The sequence below is a fragment of the Xiphophorus hellerii genome, chromosome 11 (assembly GCF_003331165.1).
Source record: "Xiphophorus hellerii strain 12219 chromosome 11, Xiphophorus_hellerii-4.1, whole genome shotgun sequence".
NCBI classification, from domain to species: Eukaryota; Metazoa; Chordata; class Actinopteri; order Cyprinodontiformes; family Poeciliidae; genus Xiphophorus; species Xiphophorus hellerii.
Genome location: NC_045682.1, coordinates 5,419,975 through 5,439,164, shown reverse-complemented (window position 1 = coordinate 5,439,164; position 19,190 = coordinate 5,419,975). Strand labels below are relative to the sequence as shown.

At 42.0% G+C, this 19,190-nt stretch overlaps 2 protein-coding genes across 5 annotated transcripts in view; one reads left to right on the top strand and one right to left on the bottom strand.

Annotated features, from left to right (window-relative positions):
• The first annotated feature begins 394 nt into the window (after window positions 1-394).
• Window positions 395-7,327, top strand: LOC116728497 (14-3-3 protein epsilon). Of its 2 annotated transcripts, XM_032576655.1 has the most exons (7): window positions 395-627; window positions 3,714-3,913; window positions 4,003-4,109; window positions 4,828-5,034; window positions 5,149-5,285; window positions 5,377-5,430; window positions 6,684-7,327. In XM_032576655.1, exons 1-6 carry the CDS (start codon window positions 564-566, stop codon window positions 5,382-5,384), a joined length of 723 nt encoding a protein of 240 aa, XP_032432546.1. In that variant the 5' UTR covers window positions 395-563; the 3' UTR covers window positions 5,385-5,430; window positions 6,684-7,327. The 2 variants fall into 2 exon arrangements, with proteins under 2 accessions (XP_032432546.1, XP_032432545.1); XM_032576654.1 differs by lacking the exon at window positions 5,377-5,430 and having other exon boundaries at window positions 396-627.
• A 1,598-nt stretch (window positions 7,328-8,925) lies between these two features.
• Window positions 8,926-19,190, bottom strand: part of gria4b (glutamate receptor, ionotropic, AMPA 4b) — a 92,358-nt gene continuing 82,093 nt past the window's right edge. The window contains exons 14-17 of one of the 3 annotated variants that reach the window (XM_032576099.1): window positions 19,029-19,143; window positions 15,838-15,975; window positions 10,071-11,551; window positions 8,926-10,040 (exon numbers count right to left, since the gene is read on the bottom strand). In XM_032576099.1, the coding sequence (XP_032431990.1) occupies window positions 11,387-11,551; window positions 15,838-15,975; window positions 19,029-19,143 (418 nt within the window). In that variant the 3' untranslated portion in view covers window positions 8,926-10,040; window positions 10,071-11,386. Of the gene's footprint in view, window positions 10,041-10,070; window positions 11,552-15,837; window positions 15,976-19,028; window positions 19,144-19,190 lie in introns of those variants that run through there. The other 2 variants (XM_032576098.1, XM_032576101.1) reach the window with 2 other exon arrangements.

Genomic DNA, 19,190 nt, shown 5'->3' with positions numbered 1-19,190 from the left:
CTAACAGCACAAAATCTATTTTACAGAGATGGATTTTACAGCAGCACCTCCTGGATTATGCCTCTTTTTTCCACAGGCACTGCTAATCCACCTCCTTTGCTTTTGCCATTCCTTTTTAAATCTCTGGTTAAGGTCACAAAGAGATACTGGAATAAACTCATCTGTAAAACAAACAATACTGAATTCTAAAGGAATTAAACGGGTTTTTTTTAAATATAAGTTCAGAATGAATATAGCAGAGAAAGTCCCACCAGCCACGCAATTATAGGAAAGAAAATCTAGCACTTTAACACATTTTAAAACTGTTTACATAAATGTAGGGTAAATAAAATATTTTAGTGGATTTTGTAGCTTCGCGGGAGGCGTGGATGCTGCTGCTGCGTGGATTTCCCGGATGGAACGGCGGCGCCATCTTCACGCCTCTGCTCACCGGTGGGTCTTCGGCTCAGCGGAGCGACAGAGCTGTTGCTGATCCACCGCCAGGACTCTCCGAGCAGCCCGATTATCGTCCCCTGTTTCCCCACCGGGACGCTGAACGCAGCCCTCCCCGCTACCGGAGCACCATGGCGGACAGAGAGAACCTGGTGTACCAAGCCAAACTGGCCGAGCAAGCGGAGAGATACGATGGTAAGGCTGCGGACACACAGATCATAACGGTCACTGCGGAGTGCTGCGGCCCCCGCTCCGCCGCCTGCCTGTCTCCCTGCGCAGCGCAGGGGGCTCGGAGCCGCAGGTACAAGCGCTCACATGGATCTGGGGGCTGAGAGGACACAAAATGGCGGAGGCTTTCCCTGCTTTATAAAGGGAAAATCTGCGCCTCATAAAAACCGGTCTCTGTCCCGACAGAAAGCGGGGTCCGTTTGCGAGCGCGAGCCCCGGTTTGTGCTTCGCTAACCGGGGAACGTTTCTGTTAATGCAGCTAAGCTAGCCTCCTGCTAGCGCTAGTTAGCTGCTAACTAGCTGGTTAGCCTTTCTTCACTCCTCAGTCCTCTAGCTCAAACTTAAACCAGTTTACTTTACACCAATCATAGCAATAAAAATATCGCTTAGTGTCTAAAATACCGCAATAGTTCATTTTAACGAATCTCCCCCCCAAACTGTGTGATTTAAAACACATGACTAGCCCTTTAATTCAGGTGGTCATGTCCTCTTTACTGCAGGTGGAGATGAGGAATAGGCATGTTAGCAAACATTTACTGAACAATTCAGTCCCTAATTAAACTATTTAATCAGGAAGGGGATTAGAAATTAATTTAATGCCACTAGTTTGGGGTAAAAAATTAAAGCAGCTTCAGTGTTTTAAAGCTAAACTTTCCTGATTCATGTGCGTCAGTTTGAATTAATACCAGTTAAATGTTGTGAATCAAAAATGCAAAAAATGCCTAATTTAAGTTTTAAAATATTGCCCCTAGATGGAATGTGTCCCTGAACAGCCTTTCCTTTTTTACTGTTATTAATAATTGTCAGTTAATTGACCATTAACTGTCACTTTAATCATTCAAAAGTTCACATTTTACTGGAAATTTATTCTTTCGCCCTTTAGAACAGCAACCAATCGTTTCCTACATGCAAACTAAAACATATTTAGTTTACATTGTTTTTCAACTTGAGCATTGGAGCTAAATCTAGTTTCAAGATGAAAAATTATATCGTTTTTGATTGAAACTAGACCTGCTTTCATTTATGAAATTAAACAACTTTTTTTGTTTTAGTTTTATTGACATTCTAACAGAAAAAAATATACAATCCTCAAAAGTGAGTAGCGCAGTTCTTGTTCTTCAAGCTGAGCAGAGTATATTTTTGGCGAGGCTGGAAAGCCTCCTCGTCATCAGCCTAATTTTCCGTAGGTTTTACGGACTCCAATTTTGATTTAGTCCAATTAATGAGACAAATTAACTAATTTATGAACTAATTAATAAATACTCAGGCTTCCTTTTGTTGCTGTAAGTTATTTGACTGTTCTGATGTCAATTCTAGAGTTTTCTTGCAGCAGTGTGTGAAAACAGACGAATATTGGAAAAAGCATTGATATTGTCTGACCTCATTTCCTGTCCTGCTGTCTAAATCATCCGTCCAGACTCCGAGGCAATGGGTTCGGGACGCCCTGCGCCTCTTTCCGTTCAATGCCAGCTCCCAGTGCTGGTTGGCATTTATCATTTATCCTGATAAATTTGTTGGAATAATTTTGATTTATTGTTGTCACAATGAATGTTTAAAACCCTCCGAAACCAGTCCTTATTGTCACGATTGATAGTTTTACTATTTTATTTCCCACTGTTTCTTCAATGGAAACATCAATAAATGCCGATGCGTTTGAAAACAGTGTGAGGTTTAGTGAAGTAAATCACACTTCTTTGTGTGACTGGTGTTATAAACAGGAATGTTTTTCAGGAGCAGCATTTGTGTTTGTCTCTAATCTGGTAAAACTGGCAGCGATGACGATGATGAGGGTCAGAGGTCAGTTCTGCTGCCGCTGATCTTCAGGTGTTCAGAATCATGAACACTGATATCCATAATAGTAATAATAATAATAATACTCAACCCAAACAAAGCATGACAAAACATTTCCCCACAACGAGACGTTTTCATTTTGCACATTTTCCAGAGCAGCTGCAGCTGATTGGAGGAGTCCTGTGTTTCCCTCGGCAGCAGGTTTAGATCGGAGACCGATAAAATGATCAATATCGATAGATCTGAAGTGACTTGTGGCTGCAGATGAATGTAACGGATATGGTTTGTAAAGGTGATTGTGTTGCTTCAGTTTGCAGGAAGTCCTGAGCATCGATCAGCTTCCTGCCTCTCAGCAAGTCAACTTACAGAAACACATTCCATGTCCGGGCTCCAACTCATAATTAATCTAATAATCAATTATTCTGACAATTACTCTGTTTAAAAATAAAAAAAAATCAGCACATTTTGATGATTTTTCATTTAACCACAAAAGGTTTTTTCTGCAATATAAAAAACATTAAAACATGCAAATAAACCTCTAAACCTTTTTTAAATAAGAAAATAGATATTTTATCACCTAAAACTCTTTTTTTTTAGTGACTGATCATCTGCAGAGAAAAAAAAAACTTTCTTAACCTTAACATGAAAAAAGCTCTAATTGTTGGATTAACTGATTAATAACTGGAAAGCAAAAGCTGGATATTAGATTTTTTTTTTGTCTATTTTACACATTTTGAACCAGATGAAGCTAAAACTGCTACATGATGGAACGTAATTATAGAAAAATAAGTGGCTCTGCTTTGTCCTCCTGAATGCTAAATGTATGTTATGTAGGTCTGTCCTAATAATAAATCAATTAATGTCATGATAAATTAAAATGAACTCAAATCATTTCCAATTTGCGTGATTCATTGTTTTTCTCTTTGTGTCAAAAACTGGATGATAAAAAGTTTCCTTCAACTAACCCTTTATATGAAGACTTTAGAATTACTTTCATTTGTTTTGTTTATTTATTTTGAATATTAAAATGTCTTCCAGTCCCAGTCTTAAATGTTCATTAGAACTTAACGTTTAATGATCTTTGTGAATTTGTTCTTGCATTATTATTATTATTATTCCATTACTTGAAAATGGACTCAAAGCAACAATATTATCGTTTATCGTGATAACTTCTACTTTATCGTCCAGCAGAAAGCAGGTTTTCCTTCTGAATGAAAATGCGCTTTAAAGTGTTTGCCGTTTGTTGTCGTGTTGCGTCTCAGAAATGGTGGAGTCGATGAAGAAGGTGGCCAGCATGGACGTGGAGCTGACGGTGGAGGAGAGGAACCTTCTCTCCGTCGCCTACAAGAACGTGATTGGCGCGCGGCGAGCGTCCTGGAGGATCATCAGCAGCCTGGAGCAGAAGGAGGAGAACAAGGGCGGCGAGGACAAGCTGAAGATGATCCGGGAATACCGGAAAACGGTCGGCTCCGCACCGCCTCACCGGGAACGCTGGCTGACCCAGCTGGCCTGACGCCGGTTTGACCAATCACAGTGTGTTTTACTGTCCAGGTGGAGAAAGAGCTGAAATCAATCTGCAACGACATCCTGGATGTTCTGGACAAACACCTCATCTTAGCAGCAACCACCGGAGAATCCAAGGTTTTCTACTACAAAATGTGCGTACACACACACACACACACCCACACGCACACACACACACACACACCCACACACACACCCCCACACACACACACACACACAAAGTGGTTTCCAATCTGCCAGAAATCAGTCAACGTGAGTCCAGAAAACCAATCATAATTCTAATGGTCTGAATAAAGTCCTGGTTAAACTGGAAACCAGTAGCTTACTGATGGAGGTTTAAACTGGACGAACGGCTGGATGGATTCGTCCATCCATGAACTGATGGGAAATACATTTTTTTCAGTATGAAGAAACTAAAACTGCTGCTGTAATGAAACCTAAACACTATTTATCTAAAAACAAACTTACTCTAAACACTAATTAAAACTGAATTAGACAAAAAGTCACAACAAAATAAAACTAAACTATAATGACAAACTCAAAACTATTCTAACGCCGACCTGAATTCAGTCCAAATAAATAGAAGCGGTAAGACAAGATGGCCGCCATGGCGTGCTGACATCACTCTGACCTACAGAAACATGAGTACGTTGGTGGGGAGGTGGGAATCCCTCATTTTCAAAAATAAAATCTTCAGAAAACCAAAACTATGAAAAATGGATAAAATAATTTTATCGTCCAAAAACAGGAAACTTTAAGTTCACAACACCGATCATATTTTCCCTCTGAGTCTTCCTGAGTGTGGAGTCGGTTTCTGTTGGCGCCGCTGACTCGCCTTCTGTCCCGGTCCAGGAAGGGAGACTACCACCGGTACCTGGCAGAGTTCGCCACGGGCAACGACAGGAAGGAGGCGGCGGAGAACAGCCTGGTGGCGTACAAGGCGGCCAGCGACATCGCAATGATCGAACTTCCTCCAACGCACCCCATCCGCCTCGGCCTGGCACTCAACTTCTCCGTTTTCTACTATGAAATCCTGAACTCGCCGGACCGGGCCTGCAGGTACGCTGCCGAGCCGCAGAGCGGGCCGGGCCGGGCCGGGTCTGACGTATATTAGCATGGCTACCAGTATACTATACCTATACTATATTATCACTGGTATTTTGGTTCTGGCAGGTTGGCGAAGGAGGCGTTCGATAACGCCATCGCGGAGCTGGACACGCTGAGCGAGGAAAGCTACAAAGACTCCACACTTATCATGCAGTTGCTACGGGACAACTTGACGCTATGGACCTCAGACGTTCAGGGAGACGGTGAGACGCCACACTCTCCACCGCAGCCTTCTCAATTCCCTCCTGAGTTCTTCTTTCCACTAACTCTTCATCTGTTCCTCATCCTCCTCAGACTGTTGAGGAGCCTCCTCTTCCTCCCCTCCTCTCCGTTAGAACAGTGTGTTTAGTAAGTCATTCCTCCTCCCTGGCTCCGCCCCTCACTGCTGCCCTAACCTCCCCCTCACACCTCTGAGCTACTTCCTGTTTCCGGTCTGCTTCCTGTTTCCTGTCTGCTTCCTGACTACTTCCTGGGTTCAGAAACCGTCGGGAAGTTTCAGTGTTTTTGAAAAAATAAACGTATTTCCAGATGATATTTCATATTTTCATCCATCCGTCCATCCGTGATCAATAACTGAACTTTTATAAATTCACATGTTAAATATTTTCCTTCATTTCTCATGAATTTCTGATCTTCTCTCCAGTGAAAACGGCTCATTGAGTTAAATTAATTCATTATCAATAATGGTAATGACTGTGAGGTCACATGGCCCCCGTCGCTTGACCCCTGTCAAGGTCGCTCCTTCATCACTTCCTGTTTAAATCCTGATGGATTCCAGTTGTCTTCCTTACACAGGTTGCTTTGTTGTCGTCACGGTAACCCCTCTAAGCTACCACTGCTTCTGTCTCACAATGTATTTTCCCTCCTACTAACCTCACCAGCCCCTCCCAGCATGGTGCCACGCTGCCAGCAGCAGGTTAGCCTCTGAAGCTAACAGGAGTCGTGCTGTTTGTTTCACTTGATGTGAAGTTTTCCATCACTACTAATGGGGAAAATGGGTCGTGTTTTCTTAAAGGGACAGTTCACTCCTTTTTCTGGTGCTCTGATCAGAATCTCTCAGCATCTTCAGTTTGAGGTGACATGTTATCAGCAAACACTATTCTAAATTATGGCTGTTTATGCCATGCTAGAATATACAATGGTATATGTTAGCATATTAGCATGGCTACCAGTATACTATACCTATACTATATTATCACTATATATGCTATGTTAGTATGTGTTATGGTATGTTAGTGCATGTCTATCTGCATATCCATTCCTAAAATATGGACATTTATACTAAATTAGCTTATGCTATGTTAGCATATATCTATACTATGTTATGCTAGGTTCTCGCTGTCGCAGGCGTTTCCTCCAGACTAAACTTCTGCAGTTATTTTAACTTTATAATCTTGTTTTGTTGCTTTGCTCCTCACTGAACTGTTAGCTTTAAAACTGAGGATGCTGAAAAACAAACATGTTCTGGTTTAAACAGAGCTTCACAAAACCTGACGTAACGTGACAGAGGAACGTTTCTACCCAACTCTGGAACCACTCCAGAGGTTTGACGCGATAGCCTCGCGAATCCTCGCTAATCGCTCTCTTGCTCTTCATTTCAGGCGAAGAACAGAACAAAGAAGCGCCGCAAGATGCGGAGGAAGAAGCCCAGCGAGACTGAACAACTCAAGACAAACCCTCCTCTTCCTCTTCTCTCTTTTATTTTTTTCTTTCTCGTCCCAGAACCAGCTCCGGTTCCAGCCGGGTTCAGCCCACCATCTTCCTCCTATCCTCACATGCACGTCTCCTGTCTGTCCCCTGAGGGTGCTCCCCGTCCACCGGGGGGCGTCCTACCCTTCCTCTCTCCGTTAATCATCCTCTGTGACTTTTTTTTTTTATTATTATTTCGCATTCTTTGCTGCATCATCTGTTGCCAAGTCCGCTCGCCTGTATTTGTACCACACATCTGCAAGGCTTTATTTAAAGATGAAACTTGTTTTTGTTCCTGTGTGTGTTCATGATGCGCGTCGTCTCCATGCTGTCGGTTTGAAACTCTTCAGTCCTCACGATTAGAGACTCCAGCTGAGTCTTCAGGGTTCCCTCATATCATCCTGTCTCTTCCTCCTCTTCTTCCTCCTCCTGTTGGGTATGTGTAACGTGAATCTGATTTGTACTACTGGATATTCTCACCGGAGCCACAAGTACCATCTGTATTCTTTCTGAAACGCAGCATGGAAAACATTAAACTTCAAACTGAAAACTTCAACCTGTGTCCTGTCTAAAACTCAGCCACTAGAGGGCAGTCACGTCTTTTCAAAGACTTCAGCCTTCACTCTTCTGAAGTGTTAAAATATATTAAAACAATTTCATTTAAAAATGAATCTTAAATGTATGCATAATATATAACAGAAAAAGGATGCAGTTCTTTGCTACTAATTGTCAGCACTGGGACAACTAAAGACATAAAGAAAACTTTAATAAAAAAAATAGTGACAGAGGAAAGTAGGTCAGTTATGCTAGCTTGACATTAACATGTAGCTGTGCTGTGGAATTCGGTGTGTTTCAGAGAAGTGTGCTAAATGTTTTCAACGTTAGCAAAAGAACAAAGCTAAATTCTAGGTCCACTTAATACTGGAGACCTAGTAGAAGCACAGTAGAAATTATGTGGAAAAATTAACTTGGAAGCTAAATGGACTAAAAGCACATTGTTACTAATAAAAGTGTCAATGTGCTTTTAGTCACATTGACACTTGGGCTCATTGGACGTACGGCACTGACGTCACTTCCGCATGAGCGAGATGCGGCTTCCTTCTTTCCGCTTTGAGTTACCATGACAGCTATAAAAGACAAAGTCGTATTTCAGACGCAAATAAAACAATACTATGAACATTGTTGTCTTCCTAATATAAAGGGCTTTTAAGTTTTCATGGATTCCCAAGCGGTCCTGAATTAAGAAGACGTTGGCTTGTAAATATTTGTCTCTACCAGTTAAAGCTAAAGCTGCACAGCAAAGTTTGCACCCTTCACTTCACTCCGGATCAGCTTCTTCAGCCAGGGAGAGACGGATGGTAAATTTCCATGGAATCACTTCTGTATTCAGCATGATAGAGCCAGAACGGGAACGACCAGCAGACCAGAGCCAGACAACTGATGCGCCTGTACACACTGCTGTAAACGCCGTCCTATTTGAGCTTTTCACAAGAAGCATGCGAAAGTAATAGAACGAAACAACACGGAGTCCTTAAAGAACTTTGAACATGAACAGTCAGCTGAACTCTGACACCAGTGCTGCCCTACTGTCAAGCTATGAGGCTTGTGCTTCGTCATGCTTCGGAAGCAAAAAGCCCGAACCGTAATCTCTTACCTGGTCTCTGACTCCAACGACAATAAAAAACACATAATATAATCGGAAATAAGTACAAAATAATGTAAAAACATTGTCCGTTAGAATGGATTAAAAATGTTTAGATACGTAAATAGCACATTTTTACAAGAATAATGTCCGAGAATATTGCCTACTAGCATAAGCTAAAGTTAATGTCAGTCATAAAGTAAAACTCACCTTCGTATCTGTGAACGTATAACGAGGCGAACATCTTAAAACCTTTCTCCAGCTTACTTGTTGGGGCTTCGGATCGATGTACATCATTAATTGTTACCTTGTTACCTCATTAATTTACACTCGGTGCCCTGCAAGCGCCGAGTGTAAAATGCCTTTTTCAATAGACCGGAAACGACCGAGCCGCTTTTCCCTGAAAGCAGAAGCTGACGTGCAAAGAGCCCAAGCTCCGCTATTAGTGTCAGTGTCCCCATCACTGAAAATCAGCATCACTTAAAAAAAAAAAAAAAGACACCACATTTTAATCTGAAATTATTTTTTCCTTTACTTAAAAAAGATCAAAATAAAGACGTACAATTAAATCAAAAGACGCCCATGTGACACGTCCGGTCTAGAGACGGATGGCAGGACAGGAATGCAGACCTGGACCGGTGCAGCTGGTTTCTTCCCTTTTCGTAAACATGTATGAGGACGGGCCGGATGATGAAACGTCTAACAGCGCCTCTGGGCGTCTCGTGTCCTCTCGCAGACCGTCCAGCTGGACGTCTCTTCTACAGCATGTTGAGCCTCCCAGAGGATCCACAGTGATTCAGCTAGGACTGGCCCTAATCCCAGTTCAACACACAACATAGTGGGAGAGATGGCGTCGTTCCATTGATGGCGGTAAAGTACTACCCTGATAGTACTGACTCAAGTCTTTTTTTTTTTTTTTTAGTTCTCAGCATAAAAAAATAGATTAAAGAATGGAAAAAACTAAATAATCAGAGAGCAGGAAGTTGGTTCCTAGAGCCGCTCTCTGGATCTACGTCTGCACAGTGAGGACTGTCACGGCACCGGCTGTTCCAGAACCACGATCCGGACCAACGGCTCGACCACGCATGCGCTGAAGAAATACCTCCAGATTATTCCTAAAAAGTACATCGACAAAGTGTAATATAGTTGTTTATATTCATATACTTATAAGAGGAGCTATTTTCTAGATAATGAATAATAAATCTCATAAAAGATTTGATTATTGTAAAAATAAAGGCCTAGTTTGTCCACCATTGACAGTAGCTACTAGCTAACAGTCCCGTGAGTCCGATTGTTCTCATCTTTGAACTAAACTAGAAGATTTTACACTTCCCGTGAAAATACAATGTGAAGGCTATAAGCTCAGTGGTTCTGGTGAAAATTTCAGAAGCATTTAAAGTCAACTGCAGAAGACTTGCAGAAATGTAAGAAATTGGCAGAATCGGCAGAAGAAAGCAAAAGTCTGCAGAAGGCCAATTAGAGAAATAAATTTCAGGATTGAAAACTTTCAGTGAATGTAAAAATCACACCCAGAGGCTTTTAGAAATGGATGCTTTCAAAGCTAAACTGTAAGGTCACATCAGTAATTAAGGTAAAATGACATAATGGCAGTTTGTCATTTTACAAACTATGATAGTCTACATGCTAGCATGTAGACTATCGGACAATATGGTATGGATGAATGAAAAGAAAAAAGTTACACAAAAGTGTTTCACTGTAAAGATGATTTTTAGTGTGTTTTGTTGCAACCTGAAGTGTGAAATAAACTTCAGTGGAGTTTGGAAACAAAATATGTGTTTAGGTTTATGTCTGGTTCAACGATGTGTGCGCCCAGTTGATTTTTTTTCTTTTTGGGGGGGATTTTATTGTAATCCATAGGGGGGCCCAGAAAATCTTTGGGAACCACTGGCCTACTGCAACATTCATTCCATGCAATGTGAAAAAAACACATAAAAGCTCAAATTAATTGAAAAGCTAAAGCTAGATGAAATCCTAATAATAGCATGTAGGCTATCAGTAGAATGTTTACTTAGAATAACAGTGTGAAAAAACCCATACACTAGCTACATTTAGCTAAACTGCTAATATAAGCTAAAATGTTACAAGCTACAGCAGTCACGCCAATTATGACAATTATTCATTAAAATAATTATAACATTGTTTATGAAAATACATCCTCTTATAACAAATAGTATTTTAATTCATATAAATGAATATGTTACACTTTGTTGAGAAACATTTTAAGAATAATCCCGAAGTATTTCTTCAGCGCATGCGTATTTCAGCTGACGGTCCAGATCGTGTTTCCAGAACCGATGGTTCCGTGACAAAGACTACACGGGTCGGGCCTACAGGTGGAGCTAGTAACATTCATCCTGGAATATACTTCAGAAACTTTACTGCAACAGGTATCAGAATATTTGGGCAGTGGATACCCTTCACATTTAGTTCGGATGCTCCTATATTAATAGAATAAACACAAAGTTCATCGGTCGTCGTCCGCGTCGTTATTGCGACGAATAAAATCTCCAGAGATGGTTTAGAAAAGAAAGAGTCTTCACTACAGCGTCCGCTATGTACACGAGTTTAAAAAGCAAGCACAGCCGTGGGGATGTACAGCTAGACTTCCTCCTTAGAATATACATATTTACTAATCTTCACAGTATTCTAGATTTGCTCATATATTCAGTATCAATAGATTTAAATTTCCGCTTTTATGAATAGAAATATCTGCGTTTGTTCCCGTCGATATCTTGTCCGAGAGCGGTCAGCTCAGAAAACAGCAACTAGTTTCAAGTGTGCAGTTTTTTCTCTGATATTATTTTTTGTCCTCCGGTTGGAATAAAAAAAAAAAAAAGTTCTGGTTCGTTCCCCGCGGCCTGGCAGCGACCCGCCGGCCCGGTGAATCTGCCTCCTGGTGGTTCCGGTCGGTCGGTTGGTGTTGCATTAAGGCACTTGAGAGGTTTTTGGTTTTCAAGGAAGCTCGGAGGAGACGAGGGCCAGGCCGGAGCTCTGGCGGACGGGCGGCCCGGTGTGGACGGCCTTGGGGCAGTCGGGCGTCAGAACCCGGCCGTTCTCCCCGACGCTGCCGGTGATGGACAGCCGAGCCTTGTTCCTCATGGCTTCTGTGAAGGTCAGCTGAGGAGGACAGAGACAAACAAGAGGCTTGTTTCACTCCGAGGTTCTTGGTTCTGGTTCTGGACAGGCGGCTGCAGACTGGAGTTTACGGGTCGACACCAAAGTAGAAGTATCAGGAATGGCCGCCGAGTGCCATGAGTTTGAAACAAACAAAAAAAACTGAATCTGAAAATTAATTTTGAACAGTTTTTTTTTCAGTTTCAATTTCTTTTCTTTTTTAGTTTCAAAACTTTTTTCCAGTTTCAAATCTTTTTTTTTTTTTAGAATCAATTTATTTTTCAGTTTCAAACTTTTATTCAGTTTTGAAATAATTTTTCAATTTCAATTTTGTTTCAGTTTCAAAACTTAGTTTACATGTTAAATTTTTAGATCTTTTGAACTAACTTTATTGCCCACATTTATCTCTGAATCTGCCCTCTTATGGGTTTATTGTCCAAAAAAAATCAAGTCTCAAACAAATTAATTTAAAGGTGGCCTAATATGCTTCCTTCAACAAGTTAGGATTCAAAGCATGTTGATTGCATTTTTTCCACAAAATCATTATTAGACAAGATTTGATTCTGCTCTGCATTTTGAGCTGTTTTTGGGCCTCTGTCACTTTAAATCCAAATAAGCTGCTGCTGGCCATGCCCCCCACTCAACTTTTCTCACTTCCATGTGAAAATGGCCGCAAACAGATGCACAATTATACAGCCTTATGTCTTTGAAAAGCAAAAGTGGAGCCTCCTGCACGACCAACCAGAATGCAGGTTTCTGGTTGGTAAGTCAACAACAAAACACAGCCATTGTTCAGTGCAGACAGCGATACAACCAGCTGAGCAAAACGTGCTTGGGTTTCTAGGTAACGGGTGGAGCTCCACTGGAGTTGCTAGGCAACGACACAGTGCCCCTTGTTGTGACTTAATCAGTCGGTTTTGGAAATGGTTCATTTTCCAGACAAAAAACCATTACCTTACTGCCAAAAACCGGCTGGGTGTTTTTTGTGTTGCTCTGGAGTGGAGCAACACTCCGCTGGAGTTGCTAGGCAACGACGCAGTTGTTTTTAGAAGCAGTTGAGATTGAAATTGTTACTTTCCTAAAATAATGGCCTATATCATTTTCTACCAAACATAATTTTTTTTAGTTGCCTAAAACATCCTTTGGAAAGAAAGAAGTGGTGATTTTTTTTTTAATGAAATTGTTAAAAACTCCAATCTGCAAAACCGATGAAAGCATGAGACGTACAGCAGCGCCTCCAAAGAGTCAGAGCTTCCTGTCTCCTGTGAAGAGGTCTTCATCAGCATTTCCGTTTGGACTTTGGCTGCATCTCATGAAACGATGACCTTTGACCCACTTAGATATCAAACTCAACGGATGAATCAACGCCGTTCCTGTCCACACATCATCAATCAGCATCTTCAGGCACTAAATACACAGAGTTAGTTTCAAAGATGCTAATTCTTTAGCTGGATCCATGAAAATACCAAAGACGTCGCGTGTTTGACCGACGGAGAATCTGAATCCTAATGGAGACGCATCGAGATCAGAATCAGCCGAGTTTCACCTTCGCCTAAACTGTACATTAATTTGTCAGTCAGAAACTCAAAAGGTCAACCCACCATAGACTCTGTTCTACTGGAACCAAAACTTCAAGCTTTGTTCCATCTCCAGCTGCTGTGGTTCTCTTTCTCTCTGCTGAGTCAAGCCCTTTGAGCAACCAGTTGTCCTCCACACCTTTGGGGGCGCTGCACCAAGAAACACTGAAGGAAGCGAAACAAAAACCTCTGATGACACTGAGCGCAACTTCCTACTTCACCAATTGGAAACAGAAATGGAGGGATCAGATTTTAGCGGTTGGAGGATTTCTCCATGAGCCATTTACCCAGAATGCCCTGCACTGCAGTCCACTTCCGCTTATTTGGTTTGATTACGTGTTCACACCTCCCCACATGAACCGACAAGGTGTGAATGTCCACATGAACTGGACTTTCTAGGCAAATGGGCTGAAGTTGGATCAAACATATTAAACGGGGTCTTTGTTTCAGGTCTTTACTAGATGTTATGCTTTTTTAGATTTTCTAGGTTTGCTGAAATTTCTTATGTCCAAAAACCGAGTCTAGTCACATTACAAGGTCCTGCTGGACTCAGAAGATTTATCCAAAGCAACCCAAGTCCAAAGAAAAACTTTGAAGACGCCCAGAATTTCTGGAGAGTTAAAAGTCTGACTCCTTGGAGAGAAAACATGAAAGTGGTTCTGCTCAGTTCTGTAGACATTTATATGCAGCCACTTATCTCTGTATAAACCCATTACCAACAGAATGACTTCACAGTGATAGGTGCAGGGAAGACAGGGAAGCTGACTGAGCAACGGTGAAGCTAATGAAGAGTTTATGCTGATGGGGGACACAGCGTTGGACAGATATAGACTGGGGACAGAGATCTGGAAGTCAACAACAGAAAAGATAAAGTTCTTGGACTCGTCTGGAGAATTCTGTTCCTAAGAACATAAATTTGATAAATGTTGGGATCTTCTAGGGACAGACTTAAGACAGTGTCTCTTACCTGAGACCTTTAGAAGGACACAGATTTTTTCCTATAGGACTTAAAGTTTGAAGACAAAGTAAAACGGACAAAAGCTTTGATGTCCTCAAAGCTGTAAATGTGAGACATTGATCTTCATCTATATGGTCTTTCCTCAAGCCTGAGAAAAAGCATTACCTCAGGGGTGACACTGGAAAATAAAGAAACCTAGGTCCAGAAAGCTAAGCACTTATTGGCACTCCTGCCTGAATCCCTAAACCCATTGGCACCCCAGCAGCCCACATTAAATATGTTTCGTTATTCTGAGGTGATCAGAGCGTTTAGGAGCTTCTAACTCCCACATCAGCTAGAGGACTACCGGTAAAATGGGTCTTATGGGGCAAAGAGATACCAGACCAAGCTAACCTGGAGGCTAACTCTACAACCAGCGGACCAGTGATGGACACATGGTGGAAAAGGAAAGTTACTGGCTCTGGTTCCTTCATGAGCGAAGAAGAAAAATGTTCTCAGGATTCTGGTCACAACTGCAATAAGCATTAGCATTAAGGATCTAGCATAGCATACGTTTTGTGTAGTCTTGCCAAAGTACCAGAATCAGTTCTCATTGCCATATTTACGTGACAAAAATTGCGTCATTTTGTTCATCAAGTCTTTACACCTTGTCACCCTCTGCTCCTCTGCCTGGACATGTTCGGCGTAGATCCACTTTGAGTACTCCTCAATTACATGCTCGTAAAAACTGACCGTTGCGTGGATGTGTCCGGCGGACGTCCACTCAAGAACACAGTGAGAAAAATTGATCTTTGCATGGACATATCTGGCAGATGACAACGTGAACAACGACTACCTTTACTACGCCTCAAGTACAAGGTCGTAAAAATTGACCTTGGTGAGGACGTATCTGGCGGATGTCCGCTTTAACTACACCTAAAGTACGCAGTTATAAAATTTGACCTTCCACTTGAGGTGTACTCAAAGTGGACGTCCGGGTCAGGCGGATGTCCACCGTTACAGTGGCTTGTCCAATGGATGTCTACTTCGAGTGAAGAACGCCAGACTATTTGGGAGCCTTGCCAATAGCTAGATGAGTTTCTGCAGCGTTCAACACTGAATTAAAGGTTGGATGGGGTGCCAATAATTGTGGAAGGTACTGTAGGTTAAAAAGATACTCCTGCACTGTGTCTACAGTGGCTTCTGTGCTGAGAATTAGCAATGCATGTTTTCTTTTGGCGGGAAGAAGGTTTCTGTGTGATGAATGAGGTCCAGTCTCTGTAGCCACACAAACTGCGAAGCATTAGAGACGACATAAAGTCTGAGGATGACTTATCACTTCCTGTCACACCGAGGGGAAGTTCAAACGCAGACCAGGACGTCACAGCAGCACAAAGTGAGCAGCTAAGACAGGGAGGTGGGAAGCGCTTTGCTACTGGTCACCACAGTCACTCAGCATGGTGGCGCGAACACAGGGAGGCGAGGCGACAGGTTTCACTTACAGTCTCTGGCAGGGAGCTAGTGAAGGGAGAGCAAAGGGTTGGGTGAAGTTTCTAGGAAAACCACAGCTACATCTTAGCCTCCCCGTCGCTGCCATAACCATTGAAAACCTCACTAAACTCGGCTAAGTTGCGGATGCTGCCGCTGCGCCTGGGGTTCTGGCTAGGCTCGGGACTATGGCGGGGGCTGCCAGAGCGGCAGGGGCAGCAGCAGTGGTGGGAGTGGTGGGAATGGGGGTGTTGGGACTGGGGTTGGGACGGGGACTGGGCCTCCACCTTCATTCTTTTGGCCTCGTTGCGTGACTTGTAGCAGAATTCGATGAGGGCCACCAGCATTGCCAAACCCAGGCCCCCGACGAGGATGTAGAAGACCCCCGCCACGTTGCTCAGGCTGAGGGCCTGGGACGACTTGTCCTGTTTCCAGTGAGGACAGGAAAAAACCAAAATCAGGACAAGTTGGTACAGAGAGGTCAAAGCATCAATAAATATACATCAGTCAGAATAAAACGGAGAAAAATCTCTCTTCAGACTCTCATCATTCACTCACAAACACACCAAAATCGTCAAACTGCAACCATTTCCACATTGACCTAAACTACATTGACTCAATACTAATGAATCAGTTAAAAGATTTTCTCACTTATCCCAGTTTACTAGAACTATGAGTTTTTAGGCACTTTGAAGCTTGGTCTGCAAACAGTTTACACTGTAAATAAACACATTTATATCGTTTCCTTAAATTATAACATTAAGGGGGCAATAATATGCATTTTCCAGGTACAAAGTCCCGTATTGTAGCATAATGAAGTAATTATGTTAACTTCTAGTTATAAAAATGCTATATGTATATATATATATATATATATATATATATATATATATATATATATATATGACTTAAAAGAAATTTAACTTCCTGATTTAACGCTTTGAAATTGGGCCTCTGTCTCTTTAAAAAGCTTCTGCTCTAAAGCTCTGCCTTCGGGAAGTCATCCCAACATGGCTCCTCTATTAACCCTTTAATGCCTTTTTTCTTAACAAGTGTTGCTGTGAAAAGTAGCTCCTATAATGAGCTCAGCAGGTGTTTGCTAATTGCTGCTGGCTAGTCTGAAGGAGCTGTGTGGGGGAGGAGCTGCGTCTCGGAGGAGGGGCTAGGTCCACCCAGGTGTTTTGCACAGCTGCCATGGAGATCAAAGGATTTATCAAGCATTCATGGAAGAATCAAGGCAACATTCCAGGTGTGTCTTTGGGAAAAACTTTAAAACACAATGGAATGCTCAAAAAAGTTTATTTTACACAATTCTGCCTCTTTTAATTCAACTGAACTGTTCCTGTTTAGGTCAGCAGAAATCAATTTTTTGCTAAATGAATATTTACAGAGACTTTCTTCAGATTCAGAAGTTTCTATCCATCTCAGAAAGTCTTCAGACTTTGGTCAAGCATTCTGGTTTTCCTTCTTCAGGATTTTCACCATAGATTAATGGAGTTTTGGTCCATTTTTTCCACACAGAACTAGTATAACTGGGTCACCTTTTCAGTTCTGACCATGACCTTTCTGTGGGACTGAGATCAGAAGCTTCTATTCAGATGCTTGAAAACATTGACTTTGATTAGATGGGTTTAGAGACATTTATCCCATTAATGAATCAAATGCTAATTTTAAAAGAGCCATTTTTATTTACTAAGGTTATCTATTTCTGGTGTTTCATTATCTGAATAACTTAAGTTTGACAAAATTAATAAAACTAAAAAATCAGTAGGGGGTTGAAAACATTTAGTAAAATGTGATTGTCTCAAGTCTAGCTGAGGTTCAACCACTGACTTCCTGTTAGTTTTCCACTTGTCTTTACACCCTGAGGTAAGTGAGAAAATCTGTTTACATGTTTTATATGAACTGCTCCTTTTATTCCTCCCTTTAAAACAGATCCTGGTTTTCATTCCCGACCTTTGAACCCTGATTTTGTTCAATCAGATGCAGCCGATCTGAGCTCACATCCTCCAGGCACATTCAACCCACGACCTGCTGGCACCAAACTGGTGCCTGTCATGCTTAACCTCGTCTAGCTGATGGTGTGTGTGTGCGTGCGTGCGTGTGTGTGTGTAGCGCGCTGTGCTGCATGGGTCTGATTGGAAATGTGGAGTTTGCATGCAGCTTTCCTAGATGAAGCCTCCTCCGTGCTGCAGAGCATCAGCAGAGTGGATCAGTCGAAGGTTCTGGTCATGTCTGAACATGCCTTCTGACCGCTTGTGGTGGTAAACAAAGTGTTTCTGAAGCTGTGACACATTCAGACGTGGCCAAACGTTTTTACAGTGACACAAATGTTGTCTGTTTATTTCAAGTTTATATTGTTTACTGGAGCAACAAGGTGCTGAGAATAGCGCGGTTCCAGCACCAAATTAAGACTAGGCACTCTCACTGGTGGCTAATTCCTTGTAGCAGAAGGCTACATCCATTGCTAAGCTAGCTACTGATCTGATTAATTAGCAATCGGCACCAGAGGCTACTCGCTAGCGTTAGCTTTCAATAGGCTAGCTGCTAGCATACCTAGACATTCACATCCCATATACCCATATTTTCTTCTTCAAAGGAAACTTTATCGAGACAAATGGAAACCTTGAGCATAGTTTATTAGCTCTTGTTTAAAAACCAAAATGGTCAGACTCTTCACACATGGATGAGATTATTCTACTCTAAAATAATGTTTGAAACCGAGTTTGTGACCAGTGAAACCTTAGAAAGTACTTCATGGATCCATTTAACAGGTGTCTCTATCTAAGATGTTAGAAAAAACATTGTGGCATAAGCACTTTATATTGGTCAACGTTGATAATTATTGATAAGATTTTTTTGTTTTGAATATCTGAAATATTGCCTAACGGTGTGACCTTTCCTGTTTAATCCAGCTTTCTCTCTATGCTGTTTTTTAAGCAGTTATGAGGCACAGTACTGCTGCACAAGTTACTCAGCAGGTTGTTGCTAGGTAGCCAAAGAGCAACTTAGTTGACGTCACCAACCTAGCTTAGCTAGCGGTGAGAGGCTGAGTGGCTATAGTCTTTCTTCTGCCCACATTCACATTTGCTGCCATTTAGTGGTTGGAGTTATAAATATTTATGCCTAATTTTCTACTAAATCTATAACTTTATATCAAATGCATGCACGTTATGGAAACAAACCATCTCTACTTAATAATGCATTTCTTCATGTAATTGTTTTTAAATTCAAGTTTAATGTGTAGAACAGAACGAAGCTAACATGGGTTAGCATGTGGTAAAAAGCCATTTGTGTCACTGCAGAAGCGAGAGGCCCCAGCTGCTGTGCGTGGTGCTCATGCCTCATGTTGGTCATGCTGTGTCCGCCATCTTAAGCTACTACCTGCATGTCTGTCATTGGCTGCACTGCCAGCAGGACAAAAAGAGTGCAAAGACACACAGAGAGGAGGGGGGGCACCCAGGCTGGTGGGACTGACCTTACTTCCAGAGTCCTTGGGTCCACACTCCCCTTTATCGTACCACCATTTGTTTTTCAGTTTGTCTAAGACTCCTGCTTCACTCAGTTTCAATACGGCAAGGTTTACGGGCGTTCTTCAAATCACGGGGGGGCAGGGAAGGGCAGGGTGGGGAAATAACAT

Bases quoted from the DNA above. Each gene is read 5' to 3' on its own strand.
- LOC116728497 (XM_032576654.1), top strand. From the start codon at position 564: ATGGCGGACAGAGAGAACCTGGTGTACCAAGCCAAACTGGCCGAGCAA. The intron at 3,914-4,002 runs GTCGGCTCCGCA...TTTACTGTCCAG, and splicing joins TCCGGGAATACCGGAAAACG to GTGGAGAAAGAGCTGAAATC. The intron at 5,286-6,683 runs GTGAGACGCCAC...TCTTCATTTCAG, and splicing joins CTCAGACGTTCAGGGAGACG to GCGAAGAACAGAACAAAGAA.